Source organism: Mustela putorius, unplaced genomic scaffold, assembly GCF_011764305.1.
Source record: "Mustela putorius furo isolate JIRA1106 unplaced genomic scaffold, ASM1176430v1.1 tig00003853_pilon_pilon_pilon, whole genome shotgun sequence".
Classification (NCBI taxonomy): domain Eukaryota; kingdom Metazoa; phylum Chordata; class Mammalia; order Carnivora; family Mustelidae; genus Mustela; species Mustela putorius.
The window spans coordinates 41,205,014-41,223,348 of NW_025422005.1; the positions used below are offsets into that span (position 1 = coordinate 41,205,014).

Genomic DNA, 18,335 nt, shown 5'->3' on the forward strand with positions numbered 1-18,335 from the left:
AAAAGGAAAGAAAGAGAAGGAATTAAGAATTAAGAGTTCCAAGGTGGACATGGAGATGTCTGCTGGACACTGTGTATACACATCATTACCAAAGACTTGGCATCTAAAGCCACAGAACCAGATGAGGTCTCCAAGGAAGACAATATAGCTATAACAGAGGGACCAACTGTTCTCTTTTTAAAAAGACTTTATTTTTAAGTAATCTCTACATCCAACATGCAGTTCAAACTTATAAACCTGAGATCAAGAGTCTCATGCTCTACCGACTGAACCAGCCAGATGCCCCTCAACTATCCTTTGGGCCATCTTTTCTGCATACACTGAATCCTTCTGCTGGGCCTCCAGCCAGGAATCTCAGGTGGGAATCACAATCGTTATTACAGTTAATTCCACAGAATGAGAAGCCAGATTCATCCCTCAGGGAGTAGCTAAGAAGTAACCAAATGAATGGTGAAATATGCATCAAAACACCATACAGATGTGTCTTCATTCCTCCAAAGCAGACCCTTTGGAGAACTAAACAAATGGTGATATTGCCCTGCTGCAAACTATTGTGACGTTTCTCTTTGGGGATACCAGGTTTTAAGACCCAGGGAAATTTCTCAGACTTGGTTCCAGACGGCTTAGTGTTGCTTCCTTCAGTGGGCTGAAAAAATGGCCACAATATTTTATAGCTCCTTGCATCAAGAGATGGCACCTATTTCCCCACCCCTTGTATGTGACTTGCATTAGTCAGTGGGACATTACCAAACACAATACAAACAGAGGCTCAAGAAGAAGTACTTCTACACAGGAGCTTGCCCTCTCTTGCTGCTAGAAAAATTTCTACCACCAAGTGAGCAAGTCTGGGCAGTCTTCTGGAAGATGAAAACACATGGAGAGTCACCTCAACCACCCTAGTCATTTCAGTTGGGACTCCAGGCATGTGAATGACATCATTCTAGACCAGAAGAAGAATCAGCCAACCAACCCCCAGAATCATGAGAAATAACAAATGTCTGTTGTTTCAAATCACTATGTTTCCTTATGTCCCTCAGAAGACAACAGTTAACTCTGAATCAGGCAGTCTAAACATATTTCACAGGTACAAATACTGTTTCTCTCACCCTTACTCTTTCTGGAGGATTTGTATTTGACTAGTCATCAAAGGTTTGAACTAAAGGATGAAAGCTTGAAGAATATAAAGCAATGGTCAGTGGATAGCAGAGGTACTTGGGAGGCAGTGGAGATTTTCTAGGCCTCCTGAAACAACTCGACAAATGATTCAGTTTTCCCAGTTGTATTCTCATAGAATGATGTACCTTTTCTTCAGAGCACTTTTTAATTATATTTGGGTATTTTACAATGTCTAGACTAAACCACAAGCTACTAGACTTTAAGCTTCATGAAGACAAGGTTTGTATTTAGTCTGCCACTGATTATATCCTGACACATACATTTATTTATTGAATAAATCTGAATGCATAAATTTTAGTTTTGCCTACTTTATATAAGGGATGAAGGCCTTCAAAAACATCACTTAACAGTATTTGTATCTCACAGGCCTGTCTTCTCTTGCATGCAATCCCAGGCATGGGCTGATCCTCCAACTGTGGCAGGTCATCAGGAATAACTTAGTAGAGATGCAGAATCTGAAATCAATGAAATCCCAGGACACTGGTTACTGTAGTTCCTTCTCCTTACCCAAAACTCTCAGCAAACAAACCAAACAAACATTCCTCAAGACACTCTAGGAACCTTGACACCCAAGCAAAGAGCTTTGGAGCAGGAGCAGGTAATGTGAACAGGAAAGTCAAGTCTGGCAGATATTCTTATCATTCTCTGGACATTATCAGGCTGCAGTCACAAAGTAATTGTGAGACCAAGGACTCTCAGAATTAATTAACCAATATCAGCTGGGACACTGGAGCCCGTCACTACCACCACTCCATATACCCTTCATCTGAGAGAAATCCGAATAAAGAAATGGAATGAGCATGAGTCAGAAGTGAATTTAAATGATATTACTGAGTGACTTGAATATGTTGGCTTTTCCAAGGCTATGTTTCCTTGACTGCCAAATTGGGATAATATTTTAGAAATAGCACCTCCATTAGACTATAGGTACCCTGCAGGCAGGGAATCACTTGTTTTCAAATATATTTATCCAGTGTTTAATAGCACCAGGCCCACAGTAGATACATTTCTGTAAACATGATAAATTTCTACATAGAGGAGATCCAAGACGAAGTCCTGACTCCATCACTAATACACTTTCAGAGTGGCCCTAGGAAATTTCCTTTTCCTCTCTGGACCTCAACCTTCCTCTTTGTAAAATGAGAAGCCTGGACAGGATTTTCTCTAAGCTCCCTTCCTGATCTAATATTTGACAAGTCTTGGCCATTCTACCCCGTTGATGCTCCTAGAAGTTAATTAATGCTACAGACTGAGGAGACAAGAGTAAGTCACGAATCACTTTGTATTTACTGATACATATGCATTTAAAACAGGTTCTGTAAAAAGCTACAACACCGTATTGCACATCTGGCCTACTTTTGCCTCTTTTGAGGTCAAGAGTTTTTTGTTTTTATTTTTAATTCTTTATTTGGATTGTTAAGCAAAAGGAAAACCAGGACAAGTTACTACTAACATACTCTGCAGCTTGAACCTTGGTGGCTAATGGCACTATTACTGTGATTGACAAACATTGCACAGTAATCAGCTAGAAGCTCCTGCCTTCCACGCGGCAGAAACAAGGTCACAGAGCAGGGCTGGGGAACTGCCATCTAGCAAGCAGCTCTGCTTGTTTGCTGCCCAGCAGAAGAGTTTGCCACAATTACATTTGACTCTCGATTCTATCTGTTGTGAAGAAAATTGCTTACACTGGCTCCTGAGTTGTAAAGAATTTAACAATTTTTAAAAATTTCAGTCTTTGCCTGGATATCCAATATGAAACAAAAGAATAAAAAAAAAAGAATAAAAATAAAATATCCAAGGGTCAGTAGGAGCTCAGTCTGAAATCCAAGGACTAGAGCAGATGGGTTTTACTGCCCAGGAAAATTGTAATTATGCCTGACCTGTATAGACTTGACGGTGTAAAAAGCACATCTAGAACCACTGCCTGTAAAGGGATCACATCCTTCCGTGGTCAAAGAAGTCAACCAAGTCATTCCTGCAAAATGTCCCCTTGCTGGAGCAGGCAGCTGCTTAAAGCACTACTTGAGGGCTAGGTAAGAACCTCCTGACAACAGCTGATACAGGGACTTGAACTTGAGAAACGCTGGACAATTTTTGCTCCGTCTCTTAGGACCTGGTTGCCTCAGAAACTACTTTCCAGAAGCATTAGACATCCATCTCCTCGGATTAGTCTGAATAGTTGAGAGATTTGTTAACAAAGAGACGTAAGTCTTTTCTCGAGTGGACTTAGAATCTGATGTCCTTGGGATTGAATCTTAACACAGCTCTCACACTTGCTAGCTGTACCATCTTGACCATCTTGACCTTTTTGGGTCACAGTTTATTCATGAAAAGTGTAGTACAGAATGTGGTAAGAGCATCAACCTTGGAGCCTACTGCCTGGATTGGAACCCCTGTTCTACTGCTTACTCATTATATGACCTTAGGCAAGCTAGAGAATCTTTTTATACCTTAGTTTCCTCATATTTAAATGAGGTTGATTATAGTGCCTCCTTCACAAAGATGTTGAGATGATAAGTAAGTTAATACATGTAAAGTGCTTGGAACAATGTCTAGTAAGCATGACATCAGTGTTAGCTACAATGACACTGGGGGGATAATCCTCATCTCTTGTTTTTTTTCTGCAGATCAACTGAAATGATGAAGGTGAAAAAGAAAATCAGAGAGTTATGAGCACTAGAAGGGACCTTAAAGATTACCCAAATAGCACCCTCATTTTGTAGGTGGGAAATCAATACTCAGAGATGGAGTGACTGATCCAGAGTCCAGGATTCCTGATTCCAACGTCCAAAGCTCTATCCTGTTCATTGCATCAGAAAGCAACATCTCCGTAGGGCTGACTCTGGAGGGTCCTTTTAGGTAGTCACTGGAACTATGTGAGTCAATGCACTTTCCTAGGATAATGAGAGGCATTTGAAATGGAGAGAAAACTTGGAAGAGACGCTTCCAACACCTTCTTCCCTCACCAACTTCTGAGGTAGCGTGTTAGTGCAGGGGGAAGATAGGGATTTGGGTCAGGCCTGGAAGGAGAGATTTTCAGGAATCACTGCTAGTTCCATTTCATTATTTCAGCTAAAAACCAAACTTCTGCCATGTCTAGACAAACTGGAGTCCATTCGGTTTGTTTCTGGTATCAGAGGGTTTTGTGGTTTTGATTTTGGTTTAGTTTTTCCCTTCAGGTATTTAGTTAAGCAGTTTCCACTCGGAGTGGTTTCATATCCACTCTTCAGGAGAAATGAAGATTTCACTCCCAAGAGAATGAGTGTGGGATTGGGACCTGAGTTCAGCTTTCCCAACTTTGTTAGGGTCATGTCCCCTCAGATTTATCCTGCTTAGAATCACATTTCCCAGTCAAACTACTCAGGAGCGACTGAAAGATGGGTTGGGAAGAAAGGGTAAAATGGTAGGAAGACATTATAAATAACAGCAGAACTACTTGATTCAGAGAAGGCAGAGGTCGTGGTTTCTTTCTCAAATCATCTGAGGGTGACAGGAGTTGAAGAAGCACGGACTGTGAAGTCTCTGACAGCAGAGCTGGGATAAATGGGGTGAGGAGAGAAAGAAGAATTTCCAGGGGACAGATTTCAGCTTAAAGCAAAGAAAACTTTCTGATTATGAGAGCTGCCCAAGGGTGGTATAGACAATGAGCTCCCAGCCCTGCCTAGAAGGTGTGTTTTAGAAGAAAGAGATTTGGTGGGGTGCCTGGGGTCGCTCAGTCAGTTAAGCAACTGTCTCTTGATTCTGACTCAGGTCATGATCTCAGGGTTGTGGGATAGAATCTCAAGTTGGGCCCCGGGCTCAGCAGGGAGTCTGCTGGAGGGTCTCTCTCTCCATCTGTTCCTCCTGCTCGCTCTTTCTTTCTTTCTAAATAAATAAATAACATTCTTAAAAAAAAGAAAGAAAGAAAGAAAATAAAAATAAAAAGAAGAAGAAAGAGATTTGGTTGTGAGGCCTGGCATTCACTTTCCAGAGATGTGAAGACTGAAACTAACTAGTCAGACTAGGTAACTCTAAATATTTCAAATTCTGGGAGTCTAAAAAACAAAGACCGATTTCATGGAGTTCCCACAGTTAAGACTAGCTGGAAAGCAGCAAAATCAGAAAGTCATGACCTGTTCCTTCATCTTGCCTGTGTTTCTCTTTTCTTTCTATCTTTCTTGAGCTCACCCTCCTGCTCTTTTATATAGTCGGAACCTTTGACATTTTGCAGGGAATAATCTTTTCTTTTAAGTATATTTCTGACTCAGCCTTTGCTCCTTCAGCATCATTAGAGAGTCTGAGCTCTCTGGAGATTAGCTCTGGCCTGTCACCACAGCAACTGCCCGAGGCCCTGTGGGCATCCGTGGTAACAGGCATAGGGCTTTGAGAGTCAAAGCTTGGCTTGCAGTGAGACGAAGCCCCACAGGGAGCCTGATAGGAAACAAGCATGTTGTGTATGAGGACATTTACTTTAATAGGATTAGCTGTGCAGGTGGGCCCTGCAAAGTATGCTGTGTCAAATTCTGGTAAATGGAAGAAATCTTATTTTAAAGACAGAAAAGAGACTCGCTTTCCAAGTCCCTGAAGTGAATCCCCTTTGTAAGATAGAGTCTTCTTTTGTAAAATGAATCTCTACCCATGCTGTGACCTGGCTCTTAGTCTAGGACTGGTGGTCTCTTAGTGGGACTATCTACAGAGAACTCAAGGGGCACATTTCTGCCTCTGCTGCAGGCAAAGGACAGCAGCAACTCAGCCTGCATGGGGCTGGGGGTGGACCGACTGTAATAGGGGAAGCAGAGTGGGTGTGGGGTCACAAGAAGGGGAGATCAGGAGGGTGGGCCTTGCCTAACATGAGCAGTTTTGCTGCAGCAGCGGTGGGGTGTCTGAGAGACGGGTGTTCTTAGAGGTGCCCAACACGGAGGGGTCTGTGTCCAGCGAATCAGACATCTTGTCACAAATGGCATCTACCAGGCGCTCGAAGGCCTGCCTCACACTGATGTTCTCCTTGGCGCTGGCTTCAAAGAAGTCAAACCCTAAGGAGAGAAGAGAGATAACAGTAAGGATTTTTCCCTTCGTTTTTATGCCCCCTGGCCAGAAAACTCCAGATTAATATAGCTGGTGCAAAGCAGCGAAGCACGGAGGCCTAATTCCATGGCAGAGGATTCTGCTTTAAAGAGATAATACAGGGGTGCCCGAGGTGGCTCAGTCAGGGAAGCATCTGCTTTCAACTCAGGTCATGGTCCTGGGGTCCTGGAATTGAGCTCCACGTCAGGCTTCCTGCTCAGTGGGGAGTCTGCTTCTCCCTCTCCTTCTGCCCCTCCCCTGCTCATGCTCTTTGCCTCTCACTCTTTCTCTCAAATATATAAATAAAACCTTTAACAAAATTAAAATAAAATTTATAAATAAATAAATAAAGAGGTGGCACAGGGCAAGGGTTACCTGCACTGGCTGTAGAGTCAGCTAGATCCTGGTTCTACCATTGGCCAGCTGTGTTACCCCCAGCAAGTCACCTAATTCTCTTTATGAATCAACTCCCTGGTTTATAAATGGGGATAATTTTACCTACCTCATTAAACAAGATAATGCAGGTAAAGTGTATAGCGTTGTGCCTGACACAGAGTAGGTGTCATTAGGTGTTTTCTGAAAGAGTGAATATTTCAATATGTGTACACAGCACTTCACATTCTCCCAATGTGTTTCTCACCTCCATTACTTCATCGGATCCTCATGTCTCCTCTGCAGACCCTCTCCATTTCACTAATGCAGACACTGTGGCTTAGAGAAACAAGCCGACTTGCCCAAGATAAACAGAGGAACCAGTGTTTGACAAAGTCCAGGCTTTGACCTTTTTGACCAGGGCTTTTCCTCCTCTTTCCCCTGCCTTCCACTCATCTCAGCCTGGCAAGCTCTAGTCTAGGATCTGGAAGGCACCCCAAGATCCACACTGAACAAGCAAAGTTTCATTTGCCCTTTCCATCCCAAACTCACTGGCGTATCTCCACTCCATGAGGTTCCTCCTTCACAGATCCCCCCTAGAATTCCCCTGTATCTCTTCCTCTCCACACAAACCCTACATAAGGCACCTGGAGGACTGCACTTGACACGTGAGAGATCTTGTCTGTTTTGTACCTTATGATCTTGAATGACACTTTCAGGGACAATGAACAGAACTTGGCTGTCCTGGGAGAAATAAGGAAGACCCTCTTGATTCAGACAATATGGCTGCTTTCCAGCTGTGGAATTCTGGCCAGGTTGGTGGCAGCTCTTCTCTACATGTTCCTACCCTAGCCTCCTCCCTCCTCTTTTGTCCATCTGCCTTCTTCTTTCTTCTCTTTCCAGGCCCATCTTTTTTTCTTCTCAAAACCTTCTCTCTTCCCTTTTGTGTCACTCCTTCTTTTCCCTTATGTTCCTCATATTTTCTCCTTGGGATTCTTTATATTTGTTAAGCACCTACTAAATGTCAGACACTATGCCAGGAGCTTGGGAAATACTATCTTACTTCATCCTCACAACAGCCTGTGGGCAAATATAATCATCTTCAAATTATAAATGAGAAAATGAAGCCTCCAAGAGAACATAACTCACACAAGGTCACATAGTTATATTAGCAGAAATTAAGTTTAGATCTGGATATGGCTGCCTCCATGTCCATACATAGCCCTGTCTCCCACTTCTCTTGCTCTGTTTTTTTTTTTTCTTTCTCCCTTTCAATTTCTTTCCTTCCTTCCTTGACCATATGTTCCCCTCCTTACAAGTCCCTTTAGTCCCCTCTTGCCTTTTTTTTTTTTAAGATATTATTTATTATTAGAGGAGACAGACAGCACGTGCAGAAACAGGGGGAGGGGCAGAGGAAGAGGGAGAAGCAGACTCCCCACTGAGCCGGGAGTCCAAGGTGGGGGGCCCAATCCCAAGACCCTGGGACCATGACCTGGGACCTGAGCCAAAGGCAAATGTTTAACTGATTGAGCCACCCAGGTGCCCTGCCCCCCTTTGCTTTAATTTGACTACCACAGTGTCTGAATCTGGGCAAGTCACTTTATTTCTCTGAATCACTTAGCCGCTCAGTCTCAGGCTCCTTGGCTGTTACGTGGAAATAGCCACAGTACCTTTCTACTGAGAGCAACTGGGAGAATTGAGCAAGACGACGGATTAACTGCTGCCCAGAGTTGCCTGTTGGAACGACAGTTGCTTTTTCTCTACTTTCACCTGGCTCTTCTCATGTCCTCTTCATCCCATTTCTCTCCTTTTATCATCTTTCCCCACAAAGGAGGGGCGTCCTTTCCTCCTCCCTCCTTCTCCCCATTAGTGCACTGTCCACAGAGAGGGCTGAAGCCCCCAGATACAGACAGGGTTCTTCTTCCCCCGCCATCTCAGCTTGAAGGCACTTCCAACTCTTCCCAGCCCTCCTCTGGTTGACAGCCTCTCTGTGGCCCATCTCATAACCTGAGAAAGGCCAGCAGCAGAAGTGTGCCCTAACTGTGGCCACGTGATAAAGAAGGAGGTGGCTACTGGGTCATTATCTGGGCCACAGAAACCCCATCAGCATCAGAGAACCCCCCCCCAGCATGTCTTCCTTAATGAATATCATAAAAATTGACTTCCTGGTAAATGACAATGTTTGGGGAGGTGGAGGAAGTGTGTTGCTTGCCTCGGAAAGGGGAAAACAGGTAAAGAAGGAAATAGGCTCTAACTATCAGTATGGATGAAGATGAGGACACAGGTCAAGGCCAGGGGCACAAATCCCTTCTGAGGAATTGGCACTAAGGAAAGGACATGTCATGTTGCATAGGTGGGCAGTGGGAAGAGGCCCAGGAGTCATATAGTCTGGATTTGAATATAGTCCCTGTCAGCTACTAGCTGTGTGACCTCGGGCAAGTTCTTCAATCTCTCTCACCCTCTATTTCTTCATCTGTGAAATGGGGTGAACCTGTAACAGTTCAAAAATATAATTTTAAAACCTTGTGAGCAGGGTAGGGCAAGGCAGAAGTTATTTGTAATGTACAGATAGGAAAACCTAGACTCGGAGATGGGCATAAGCCAGGGCTCTATCCCTTATGTCCCCTTGTCTCGCTCAGTTGGCACAGTGACCAAACACACTGTAACATTTACTAACCAGGTACAGCAAACCAGAGGCTGTGCTGGAATACAGGGGAGACAGAGCACAGCAGGGGAGGAGGCTGCAGGAGGAGGCTTCCAGAAGTTGGTGGAGAGGGGAGACTTTAAGGCTAGCATTGAGCAGAACTCTTCACCTAACTAACTTCTCATTCTTCAGGACTCGGCTTAAATACAGCCCCTTCATTTCCCTCTGTGCTTCCCTCTGCTATAGCACATGTTACCCAGCATGGTAGAAGTCCACTTGACAAGGAGCTCCCAGAGCAGGGATCATGTCATTCATCTGAGCCCCAGCACTAGCCAGAGGAATAAGTGCTTGGTGAGTGTTGGTTGTACAGATGAATGAAGGAGTTGGGAATGAGCATGGAGGGCGTGCTTGAGAGGATATGCACAGTGCGGGTCATGAGAGCTCAGCTCAACATGCACAAGGACACTGAGGTGAATCAGGAGTTCTTGCCCTCAAGGAGATCCTAGTCTTGTGTGGGAAACAGACACACTGATGACAGCACAGTGATAAATGCTGGAATGGTGAAAAGTGAGGGGATTAGCAGGGCACGAGAGGAGGTACCTAACTGTCCTGGGAGCCAGGGAAGGCTTCTTGGAGAAGGTGATTCCTAAGCAGATATCAGCTAAAGACAGGTGATTGTGAGTGTATGTGTGAGCACATACATGTGTAGCCTACTAGGCAGGGGAAACAGCATGAGCACAGATAATGGGGCAAAGAACAGCAGTTTGCTATCATTAGAGCAGAAAGCCCAAAGTGATGAGTGATGAAGCAGTAAGTCTCGTGGAGACTCATGGAGAGCTCATATGTCATGCCAAGGAGATGTCGTCACTGTCATCTCAAAAGTACCCAAGGTATCAGAGCTCTGATTCAAATAAGCAGCTCATGGCCCGAGCCAGCTCATGGGTCTTTTTTCCTAGCAGAACCACCCCAAATGCACACCCACCCAATTACTGTCAGACTTCTGGAAGGCCCTTCATTGGCAGGCCCAGATGGTAACCTTTTCCTCGGGTTCATTAATAAGGATTCTCAGGAGCTGAGAGCCTAGTGAGGTCAGGAAGATGACAACCAATTAATCAGACTAGCCCTCCATCCTTTCCTCCCTCTAATTGGCTTCAGAACAATATTTCTGCTGTCTTTAATAGGGCCCAATCTTAGATGAATCTGAAATAATCCTTACCACCCCCAAGATCATGTTTACCTGTCCCGTCCAAAGACAGCTGCCAGAGACCCACAGAGTTTGTACACACTGCCTACTTCTGAATTTGACCTCTGAATTCTACTCAAAACCCATGACCAACTGAACTCATCGCTCCTCATCCTGATGCTGCCCCAGAACATCTCTCTTCCACTTTGATGTTCAAATTCCTTTTCTGTCTCGCTCTGATACCTCCCATCTCTGTCATGTATCAATCTTCAACTCATGTCCTTCTAGTCACTGATGATTTGGCAAGGGACTCACTGTCTTCCTTTCTGTCCAGAGCTGTTCTCATGTTCAGAAACTTTGAGTTTCATGTGGACCATTCATCCAACACCCTGGATTTATCATCTCATTTACAGAAGCCTTCTCTTCCATTATGCTCAGCTATGCTTCTGTCTGTATAATTTGAGCTATTTTGACTTGGATTTATATAGCTGGGACTGACAGCGGTCTAATTAATGCAACACCCAGCCTCACTGTCTTAGCACCCAAGAACCTGCATGTCTTGACCTCTACCTACTTCCCCAACCTCATCTTCCTGGCTCACACAATGCTCTAGAGACAATGACACTTCTTCTTTTAAGATTATCTGTTTGTTTGGGTTGCCTGGGTGGCTCAGTTGGTTAAGCAACTGCCTTCAGCTCAGGTCATGATCCTGGAGTCCTGGGATCGAGTGGGATCGAGTCCCATATCAGGCTCCCTGCTTAGACCTTGCCCTCTGCCTGCCTCCCTGCCTACTTGTAATCTCTTTCTCTCTGTCAAATAAATAAATAAAATCTTAAAAAAAAAGATTATCTGTTTTAGTGAGAGAGAGAGAGCAGGGGGAGGGCAAGAGGGAGAGAGAGAATCCTGAAGCAGACTCACCACTGAGCAGAGAGCCCAACACGGGGCTCGATCCCTGGACCCTGAGATCTTGACCTGAGCCAAAACCGAGTCAGTCACTTAACCAATTGAGCCACCCAGGCACCTCTTGACACTTTCTTCTTCCTTTTTTTTTTTTTTTTTTTTTTTAATTTTTTAAATTTCTTTTCAGTGTACCAGAATTCATTGTTTATGCACCATACCCAGTGCTCCATGCAATATGTGCCCTCCATAGTACCTACCACCAGGCTCACCCACCTTCCCACCCCCCGCCGACACTGTCTTATTTGGTGTCATTGCTCATGTTATTACTCTCCAGCTCCTATTCCCGATCACCTTCATTCTTCACCTGTGGAATCACTGATTGCAAAGAGCCTTCCTTTTCTCTTCCTACCCCACCTCCACCATTCAGAACATACGATGTACCTTTCCACTGTACTCTCATGGCACCTTACACAGTCGTTTCAGTCAGATTCCAACAGGAAAATGGGAATTATTCTTAACATGTAAACCAGAGGGAATTGGTTATACAGGTGATAGAAGAACAAAGAGGCAGACAGAATAGTGAGGAAACCAGAGCTCATCAACTGCAAACAAACTAATAAATCCATTACTACGGTCAAAAGAAGCTGGAACCATGGCCAGAGAAGAGCAACCGCCTCTACTTGAGGAAGGAGGAGTGGGAATATACAGGTGCCCCTTTGGCCTTGCCAGTGTCTCTCCTTGGCTTAATCCAGACAGAAGCCACTGTCACAGGAGCCTGGGAAACCAGCCCGCAAATGTCAAACCCGGGGCAAGGGACGGGCATGTTTGCAGGAGAGAGAAAAGAGTGAAGAATGACAGCACATAGGCTAAGGACTGGCAAAGCCATCTACCCAAAGGATGTTGAAATTCTCTCTCTATTATTTTGTTCCCCTAGTCAATGAATACCTTATTTTAAAATATTTTATTTATTTATTTATTTGTAAGATTTTATTTATTTGACAGAGAGAGAGGGAACACAAGCAGGGGGAATAGGAGAGGGTAAAGGAGCTTCCTGTGGAGTAGGGAACCCGACATGGGGCTCTATCCCAGGACCCTGGAATCATGACCTGAGTCAAAGGCAGACACTTAACTATTGAGCCACCCAGGCGTCCCTATTTATTTATTTTGAAGATTTCATTTATTTATCTAGAGCATGGGGGAGGGGGAGAGGAAGAGAATCTCAAGCAGACTCACCACCAAGCACAGAGCCCAATATAGGGCTGGATCTCATGACCCTGAGATCATGACCTGAGCCAAAACCAAGAGTCAGACACTTAGCTGACTGTACCACCCAGGTATCCTACCAATGAGCATCTTACGGGCAGGTAACCCTGTGTTCCCTGGGTCCATCATGTGTTAGGTGATTGTGGCAGATCATTCCCTTGCCTTCCTCTAGAGGATCTGGCTCCCCTTCCCACTGGCAAATGGCTTGCAGAGCCGACTTGGGGGAGGAATATATCCCTGTTCCACTGACATTAGATTTGGTCATCTGACTTGCTTTGGCCAATGGATGTGGGCATTCCAAGTCCCAATAGAAGATTTAAGAGCCTTTGTCTAGTTTAGCCACCTCAGATTGGATCCCAGAGTAAGAAGACATATGGAACAGAGTCAGAGCTGACTTGTAGCTAGCATCTGTGAGAAACAAACCTTTATTATCTAAGTTCCTAACTTGAGTTATATGTTATCACTAAAGAAATCTCACTAACACTGTGACCAAGGGTAGAAATTTGATGAGAAACCATGGCAAGCTTTTTGGAAAAACACCACTGGATGATGATATAATGGGGACATTAAGATTTTTAGTCCAAGGCCTGAGTTTGAGTACTGGACCTAATACCTGTTACCTGAATCATTTAGAAAAGTTACATAATCTTTCAATGAAAAAATAAAGACACAGAAGTGTGGCACAGCTCATTATGTGCAAGAAAACACGAGAGTGGACTCAGCTTCTTCATCAGTATAATGGAGCGGATGATAATGGCATCTTCCAGGCTAGAAGTAAGAGTGAGGATCATAGAAAATTGTTGTGAAAACACCTTGTAAACTATAGTCACTGTTAGTTATTATCAATGTCAGTTGGGTCTTTGATTCTCTGTAACCAGGGTCAGTGATGCAGGTTTCAATTGTTCATTCCAATCCAGAAAAAAACCCAAAAACACCAAATGAAAAAACACCACAACATCTAACAGGCACCTAAAATAAGCAAGCAGTGTATAAGGGTCTGTGGAGTCTGAGTGATAAGTAGGAATTATGGGAACTGAAATCATGGACTCAAAGAGGAATAGAGCCAAATGTACCTTCCCATTCAATGAATCCAAATCCCATTTTTCAGATGGCCAAACTAAGACCCAGGGACAGGAAACATGATGCTCAAGGTCACATAGTAAACTAGTGGCAGAAAAAGGATAAAACCCTCAGCCTCCTAAGTCCTAACCCTCAGCCTCCTAATTCCACTATACTTTGTGGGAGTGACTGTATGTGTGTGTTCCAAAACCACATTGTAAATGAGTCTCTCCTTCCCTTATAGGCAGAAGTGCATTTCTCTTTTACTATCCTTTGAGTTTTGGCTAGACCCATTTGCATTCAGATTTAGGGAAGGGACAAGAAGTCCCTTTCTGAGGATCGCAGGAGGGCAGAGGCCCTCAAATGCCATGTTTCTTAAAACAGGAGTCCCTGGGGTACCTGGGTGGCTCAGTCATTAGGCATCTACCTTTGGCTCAGGTCATGATCCCAGGATCCTGGGATGGAGCCCCACATCGGCTCCCTACCAGACAGGAAGCCTGCGTCTCCCTCTCCCAATCCCCCTGCTTGTGTTCCCTCTCTAGCTGTGCCTCTCTCTGTCAAATAAAATAAAATCTTTAAAAAAAAAAAAAAAAGAAAAGAAAAGAAAGAACAGGAGTTCCTGAAACTCCTGCACTTTCCCAAAGATCCACTTGCCTCAGTGACTCCATGGTCTCACCCATATACCAGGAACTTTGAAGATATTGATGACTGCTGCTACTCACAGCTTTAATAAAAGCTAGCTGCTGGCCGTATCACTAGTCTTGGCCTAGTGAGCTGAGAAAAACTAAAGGAAAGGGAGTCCTGAAGAGGAATCCCATAAAGCAGAAGAGAAGCACTACTATGGTGGCCAGCACACCACTGAAACTTACTTAATTGTTGGAACAGCAGAGGGATAGGATGGATGTGGGGATGAGGAAGGCTGAGCGCCCTCCCTCACTGTTCCCGGATCTGATCACATCCTTGCAAGTCTTAACGTGGTCCACAAGATCCTTCAAGACCTGGCCCCTGCCTGCCTCTCTACTCTCCTCTCATACTACTCTCCCCTTGATTGTCTAGTCCCTGTGGCATGGGCTTCTTTCAGTATCATGAGTGCTTCAAGCTCTACCCCACATTAGGACTATTCTTGATCTGGAATATGGCCCTCTGCCTCCCCCCACACACCCACCCACACACACACTCACACACACTCTGCCTAGCTAACTTCTTCTCATCTTTTAGTTCTCAGCTTCAGTGTTACTTTCTCAGAAGATCTTGAGTCTCTAAAATTAGGTTTCTCTTTTCTCACTTTCTTCACAGCACTTGTAACTTATGTTACTTTTATCTGCCCACCATTCCTTCCTTTAGGGAATCACTATTTTAAAGAGTTGTGGTGGCACTACAGGTTATCATACCCGCCTCCCCCGCCACTGGGACAGGCATTGACTCACGGGTGGCCAATCACAGTCTTCCCTGACATTGCTATATGGCGGCTGGGACACAGAAGGCATTTTTTTGCAGGAGTTGGGAAGATAATCTGGAGCTGCCATCATCCATCTTACTCCTCATAGAGTTTGGAGAAGGAAGGAGGCTGAAGGGATTAGCAAAGTTGAGAAATGGAACGTACAATTGAATCCTAGATCTAGTGGACTTTCCAGCTATAAGAGCTAATAAATTCTATTTTTAAAACAGTATTTTAAATCTATTTTAATCTATTTTATTTTTTTAAATTTTATATATATTTTTTTAAATTTATTTTTTATTTATTTTCAGCATAACAGTATTCATTATTTTTGCACCACACCCAGTGCTCCATGCAATCTGTGCCCTCTATAATATCCACCACCTCCCACCCCCTACCCCTTCAAAACCCTCAGATTGTTTTTCAGAGTCCATAGTCTCTCATGGTTCACCTCCCCTCCAATTTCCCCCAACTCCCTTCTCCTCTCTATCTCCCCATGTCCTCCATGCTATATTTTAATCTATTTTAAATCTCTTTTAAAAACAGATTTGGGATTCTATCACTTGCCGTTAACAAGAGTCCTACCTCATGCAGAACTTAATACAATTTCTAACAGTTTTATTGAGATAATTCACACACCATTCAGTTTGTCTCTTTAAAACATGTTAAATTATATATTTGTATAATTATTTGTTTATTGTCCCTTATCCATTAGTTCCATGATAATAAATGCAATAGCTGTTCTGTTCACTATTATAACCCAAGTACCAAGACAGAGCCCAGCTTAGACTAAGTGCTCAGTGAATAAGTGAAAAAAATGGATGAATGAATGAATATCTAACCTATTCTGGGTACTTAGGATAATGAACCAAATGAGACATAACCTTGTTGCTCTTGAGGTCTAGCAAGAGAGACAGGTGTCCAAATAGTCAAATACTAGTAAGCAACAGAGGAAAGCTCAGGAAATTGTGTAGGACAGACATGGTTTACTATGACCTGCCCAAATCTGACCTATTGATTAAGGCCTTCTTTAAGTGCCTCCCTAAACTCAAGAATTACTCTGACTTCATCTATGTTCCTACATAAATTTGATAGATCTAAACTGACTCCACTACTTCTTAACTGCATAAACTTGAGAAAATTATTTAAGCCCTCTGAACTTCATTTTTCAGAGTATTGGACATACCCTAGAGTACCTACTTGGAAAGGTTATAGGGAGAACTAAATGAAATAATTAATACACAGCATCTCATAGAATGCCTGGATCAATGTCACCTACTATCATAGTTACTATACAGTGAGGTTAAGTAGTTAGGAGCACAGGCTATGGAGGCAGACTTCTGCTTGGGTTCAAATTCTGACTCTACCTGTTAGTAGCTGTGTGACTTTAAGCAAGTTACTCAATTTCTCTGTGCCTCAGTTTTCTCATCTGTTTAAAAAAAAAAAAACAATTTACAGATAAGAGAAATATGTATGTCAGAGGGCTCTAGTGGAATTAAATTAAATGAATATTACTTTAAAACACTTAGAATAGTGCCTGGCACAAGGTAAGCACCTAATAAATATTTAACCAACTCACTTGTTAAAAATCTTAGTCATGAGGGCCTGGCATGCCAATTATTATTTTTTTCCAAATATAAAACTAACTCACCTTTTAGAACTTAGTCTTGTTTAGTTCTAAGGATTGACATGCTGATGACATATCCTTGTTTCTAATACATCAAAGTATATACATAAAATCAGCTTGCACCCTTCCAATGGCACAAGTCTCTTTGGGAAAGGCTACTCTTGACTAACACTGTCAATGATTTACAGTTCCCTGAACACACAGTGCTGGTCCTTTCCTTTACCAGTTTATTCCCCTGAAATATCCTTGCTTCTTCTCTTCCTTACTTGGCTGTTCCATATGTCTTCAAGATTCAGCTTGGCATCATGTTCTCTGGTCCCCCTGAGTTAGGCGTCTCCTCTGTGCTCCCCCAAAACCCCCAGCACATCCCTCTATCACAACACTGATCACATTGGGTATCACTGTTTCTGTCCTTCAGACAGGGGAGTTGTGTGTCCTATTCCACTACACAGGACCTGGCATACAGTAGGCACTCAGGAAGTCTTAATTGGATTGAAATAAAATGAAGTAGCCAAATACTTAACATAATGAAGTTTAATCAAAACATATTTTTGCAGCGTCTACTCAGTGCCAGGTCATCGAAATAGGCACTGTTGGCACAAAAATAAACTAGACTCATTTCCTGTCTTCATGGAACTTTAGGGGAGATGGACAAGTAAACAAGTGCACCCAAGTGTGATAAGGACTGGGTCTGCTGTGTGGGAGGCGGGGGCATGAAGGAAAGAGCTCTGGGGGCCAGGAGAGGCTTCACAGAAATGTGAAGCTTGAGCTGTTTTGAAAAGTGAGTGGAGGTTTACCGGCTAGATGAGGGTACAGGGTGGGAAGTAGAAAAGAGAATTCTAAACAGATGGGGTGTAGCCACTCCAGGAAAAAGTGCTGGAGTCTCCCTGGGGACAGCAGGTTGAAGGCACAAGTAATAGTCTAAGATCACCAAAATGTTTGGTTCACTGTTTGAACCAGGGGGACAGGCACGGGCACTTTCTGGATGCTGTGAACTTCTGTGATGGGGTAAGAACAGCAAGATCCCAGATAACCCAACCTCCCTCTTTATTAAACACCTACAGTTTGCTGATTTCTATTTCAGGCCACCCTGGGGAGCAGGGGAGGGAAGAAAGAAGTATAAGACACTCTCCCACGCATGTACTCATAATACGTGTGATACAAATACCGCACACAACTCACATTTGTATATTATACAGTTTGCCCACCTACAAGCCTAAGTATCTATACATCAGAGACCATCAGAGAAAACAATTTTAAACTCCCTACTCCTCAACATTTACAAGACCTAAGTTATAAGACATATTTAGGGAGACTGGCTAAAAGTTAAGCAATAGAGCCTTTCTTTCAGGGGAAGTTTTCTCCGAGGTGACCCTACACTGAACCCCAACATAGAAAAAAAAGAAAACAAAATGAAACAAAACAGGGAAGCCTGGGTGGCTCCATCGGCTAAACATTTGCCTTGGGCTTAGGTCATGATCCCACAGACCTGAGATCGAGTTCCGTATCGGGCTCCTTCCTAAGTGGGGAGCCAGCTTCTCCCCCTGCTGGCTGTTCTCCCTGCTTGTGCGGTCTCTTTCTCTCTCTGGCAAGGCAAGGCAGGGCGCTGCTCTTTGAAGCAAGTATTGGT

At 43.7% G+C, this 18,335-nt stretch overlaps 1 protein-coding gene across 1 annotated transcript in view; it reads right to left on the minus strand.

The window, feature by feature from the left end:
* Positions 1–169: 169 nt before the first annotated feature.
* Positions 170–18,335, minus strand: part of RAB3B (RAB3B, member RAS oncogene family) — a 71,691-nt gene continuing 53,525 nt past the window's right edge. Inside the window, exons 5-6 of the mRNA XM_004774473.3 lie at positions 6,001–6,188; positions 170–1,631 (exon numbers count right to left, since the gene is read on the minus strand). Coding sequence (XP_004774530.1) covers positions 6,001–6,188 — 188 coding nt within the window. The 3' untranslated portion in view covers positions 170–1,631. The remainder of the gene's footprint in view (positions 1,632–6,000; positions 6,189–18,335) is intronic.